At 44.3% G+C, this 4,448-nt stretch overlaps 1 protein-coding gene across 1 annotated transcript in view; it reads right to left on the bottom strand.

Moving 5' to 3' along the window:
• Positions 1 to 1,882: 1,882 nt before the first annotated feature.
• Positions 1,883 to 4,448, bottom strand: part of Anp32e (acidic nuclear phosphoprotein 32 family member E) — a 16,317-nt gene continuing 13,751 nt past the window's right edge. Inside the window, exons 3-5 of the mRNA XM_023716394.1 lie at positions 3,929 to 4,091; positions 2,075 to 2,244; positions 1,883 to 1,900 (exon numbers count right to left, since the gene is read on the bottom strand). Of these exons, the coding sequence (XP_023572162.1) occupies positions 1,883 to 1,900; positions 2,075 to 2,244; positions 3,929 to 4,091 (351 nt within the window). The remainder of the gene's footprint in view (positions 1,901 to 2,074; positions 2,245 to 3,928; positions 4,092 to 4,448) is intronic.

Here is a 4,448-nt window from a genome sequence, read left to right as displayed (position 1 = left end):
TGTTATTTGTAACTGCTCTTTTCTGACCAGGGGATATAGAAGATTTGTAATAAGTACAGTACTGATCTGGTAACAAAATAAATAGAAAGGGGCCGGGGAGATGGCTCAGTGGAATAAGCGCTTCCCTGGCAAGCGCAAGGGCCTGAGTTCAATCCCTGGTTCTGCCAAAAAAATAAAATTAAATTAAATTAAAAAGGTCAGCCAAAAGTGCATAGCAAGAACTTGTCTCAAAAAAAGTTATTTTAAATTATGAATTATGGAAATAAACCTTGATTTAATATTATGAGAGAGTAATGTCTCTAAACTCACAAGAGTTGAAGATCACTTATCCTTTGGATAGTACTCAATGTACGAAGTTTGGATGCAAAGATGAATGCCCCTCCCCCAAGGACCCATTGCCTGAAGGAAAATAGCCATAAAACACTGTCTGGCAGTGCCAGGGCCTGATGGCACACGCCTGTGATCCCAGCACTCAGGAGGCTGAGGCAGGAGGATCACTGAGAGTTTGAGACCAGCTGGGCTCCAATGTGAGTTTAAGGACAGACTGAGCTGCATAGCATGACCCTATCTCAAAAAAATAACCAAAAAAACCCTGTGTCTGGCAGCAATGGAAGCCTGGGTTTAAAGGTAACTGAGGGGGCTGGTGAGATGGCTCAGTGGTCTAAAGCACCTACTTAGAACAAGCTTAGCAAAGCACAGGCAAGTACAGGCTGCTGAGTTCAATCCTCGGTACCACAAAAAAAAAAAAAAAAAAGAAATTAAATCCAGAGCTAAGTTGAAGGTAAGAGTTCACAAGACAGGATTTGGATGGTATTTGTAAAGTATATAAAAATGTAACATTTGATGTACCTGTATGTAAGTTAATGCACTTTACATGCCTCACTGAACTTATGCTCACCTCAGCACAAACAAAAGTAAAATTTATCAAGAAGCACAAGTGTAGGCATCTCAGACGAGGCCAACATCAGAAACACAGACAGAAAGTCAAGCAATTGCCTCGTATGAACACCTGAAGGGAAATCAGGAAGGAAGCAGGGCCACACAGAAAAAATCGAAGGGTGCCGTGCACTCAGATGGGGCCACAGCAAATGCCAGGAGAGACACCGCAGGCGACAAGGTGGACCACGGAGGCATTCCTAAGAGGGGAACTCCTGTCTGCAGAGACCATTAGGAACGCTACTAGAAGAATGTGAAGCAAGAGATAAGTAGAGGGAAGAAATTAGTTTTCTTTCTTTTTTTGAAATTAGTTTTCTTGAGTGCCTATAATATGCCACAGACTAGACATTTTAAATATATTATCTTGCTAAATCCTTAAAACAGGAGGTAGGAGTGGTGGCGAACACCTGTCATCCAGGCTTCACAGCAGCAAAGCAAGCGGATGGCTGAATGTGAGGCCAGCACACAGTTCACAGAGAAACCAAGGCCCTCCTATGCTGCACAGCAGGACTCTGCCTCAAAGAAAACAAGCTAAATCCTGAAACAATCCAAAGAAGTTGTTATAATTGCTCCTTTATAAATACAAAAATGGGGCTGGTAAGATAGCTCAGTGGACTAAGCACCTGCTTAGGCAAGCACAGAGACTGGGGTTCAAACCCAGCACCACAAGCCAAGCTAGCCCTGCCCCTGGGCACACTGAGCCAGTCACTGAGACCAGGTGTGGTGGCGCACACCTGTAATCCCAGTGCTGGGTGAGGCCAAAAACAGAAGGTATGAGTCTGAGCTGGGTCTGAGACCCTGTACCAAATACATTAAAAATAATACATAAGGGCCGGGGAGATAGCTCAGTAGAATAAGTGCTTGCCTAGCAAGCGCAAGGGCCTGAGTTCAACCCCTAGTTCCTCCAAAAAAAAAAAAAATATATAGATAAGTACAGAAACAGTACTCATTCCACACTGTGCCACTAGGCCCAGAGTGGACTGGAAGAGGAGTGGAGAGGCAGTCGGCAGGTGTCTGTCGTTGCTCCGTGCATGTTCCCAAGGTAGAAAGCAGCTCTCAGACTTCTACATAACACTTTTTATGGTATTTAACCTTATGGCTGAATGACTTTCAGGGCAAATACAAAGCATCAACTCACCTGAATTTCTTCTTTCATCAAGTACGACAGGCCTACTTCTTCTCCCTCCCCCAGTTCCGAGCCAGCCTCTTCCTCCTCCTCCTCCTCCTCCTCCTCATCTTCGTCTTCCTCCTCTTCCTCTTCATCCCAATCTGGGAAACCAACTTCATCTTCATCATCTTCTTCTCCATCTTTTAAAAGGTAAAACATGAGCAACGGCCAGGCACGTAGTCTGGCCAGTGTGCCGGCCTCACCCATCCTACCGAACTGCTTTAAATTCTTACCCCAGTGTGCAGAAACTACCCCAGGATGACCTTTCTTAAGATTCCAGTGTTAGACAAATGACATGTGTTACTGAAGAAGTAGCATATCTAATACTGTTCACCTTTCCAAAGCATAGATTTTCAGCAAACACTGTATGCACTGAAGCTGAGTGGACACTTCAAAGCTATCGGTCCAACATTTTATAACACTGTTTAGCCATCGAGTATAACAGTGAAAAACGTCTCACACAGCGAAAGCAAAGCCCTATCACTCTTCTGTCATCTGAGCTGTGATGCTTCCATTTACCTAAACGTTCAGCTGTGTCTTCACAACCCAAGTCCCACACGCACTGGTTGCCCCCTACCCTACCGCGCTTCCCAGCCCCACCCAGCCTGCAGGAGACCACAGGTGGCCCCTCCTGCCTGGCTTCTCTCCCTTAGAACGTTTTTAACCTTCCCTTAGGTAGCATGTACAGTTCTTCACTCACCTTTATGAGGCCAAATGGTACATTTTATGGATGTGGGGTTTTTTACCCATTCATCAATGAGCTTTTATGAATAATACTGTAATGAACAATCTTTTTTTTATTTTTTTTTCAATTTTTTTAATAAGTCACCATTTCTTTTTTTTTAATTTTTATTTATTTATTTGTGTGTGTGTGTGTGTGTGTGTGTGGTCAGCTCAGCCCACCAGGGGGCGGGGCTGGCTGGCATGTGGTGCTGGGGGATTGAACCGCGGTCCCTGTGCTTTGCTAAGCTTGTTCTAAGTAGGAGCTTTAGACCACTGAGCCATCTCACCAGCCCTGAACAATCTTTTAATGGGGGAAAAAAAAAAACCTAGTATTTAAGAAGCTAAAGGGACCGGGGAGATGGCTCAGTGGAATAAGCGCTTCCCTGGCAAGCACAAGGGCCTGAGTTCAGTCCCCAGTACCACAAAAAAAAAAAAAGTTACTGCCAATCCCGGGTGATCCTCACACAAATTTAAACAGAGATTTCCCACAGTTCCGCGCGGCTCTGGTCCTTCCACCACAGCAACCATCCGGGAAGAGTAGCCAGGACCCTCCGCTATCCCATGGCTGTGGGACTCAACAAGGGCCACAAGGTGACTAAGAATGTGAGCAAACCGAGGCACAGCCACCATCGCGGACGTTTCACCAAACACCAAATTCCTGCGGGACATGATCCGGGAGGTGTGCGGCTTCACCCCCTAGAGCAGCGCGCCATGGAGCTGCTCAAGGTCTCCAAGGACAAATGCACCCTCAAGTTCATCACGAAAAGGGTGGAGACACACATCCACACCAAGAGGAAGCATAAGGAGCTGAGCAACGTGCTGGCCACCATGAGAAAGGCCTGAGCCCCTCTGGAATAAAGCTTTACAGAAAGTTAAAAAGAAAAATAGATATAAAGTTTCATGAAAGACCATATTACAAAAATCATTAAATTTTCTAAAACTATTAGATATCTAAAAGACTACAGCCATGGGTATTATGTTTTTTCTTATCATACTAGTATCCTGTGTGGGGTTTTTTTCTTTACAACTAAATCTCTAGGCCCAATCTATTATGCATGGCTACAGTAGAGGCTAAAATGATGACACACTAAAAATGGTTACCTTCATCCTCCTCTTCTGAGTCTGGTGCTTCATTATCTTCCTGATCATATCCATCCAAGTATGTGATTTGCTGCAGCAGTTCAAAAATACTTTCTCGGTAATCTTCCAGGTTTGTGATCTCACAGTTAAACAAATCCAGACTTTTCAAACTTTTAAGATTTTGCTAGAAAAGTAAAAATTTAGTCAAGATTTTAAATACCATACTTTCTAATTCAAGACCCAGAAAACATTTAAGAAATTTTGGGTTCCTAGAATTATATATAACACATAATTATTATGTCAAACATAACCAACTCTCTTAATTAGCCCCTCCCACATAAATTCCACAGGAGTAGAAATTCATTTTTTTTGTTGTCATAATACTAAGATCTGGGCGGGCCAGATACCTCAGCTGACTAAAGTGCCTGCTTAGGCAGACGCAGGGACCCCGTGTGCAGCGCCAGGCCCCACCGAACATGCTAAGCTGAGACTAGGCGTGGTGGCGCATGCCTATAATCCCAGTGCTTGGGAGGCTGGAAAC

This window comes from Octodon degus, unplaced genomic scaffold, assembly GCF_000260255.1.
Source record: "Octodon degus isolate 3935 unplaced genomic scaffold, OctDeg1.0 scaffold00048, whole genome shotgun sequence".
NCBI classification, from domain to species: Eukaryota; Metazoa; Chordata; class Mammalia; order Rodentia; family Octodontidae; genus Octodon; species Octodon degus.
Note: the sequence above shows the minus strand (reverse complement) of the source record. Positions and strands in the feature narration are given on the sequence as shown.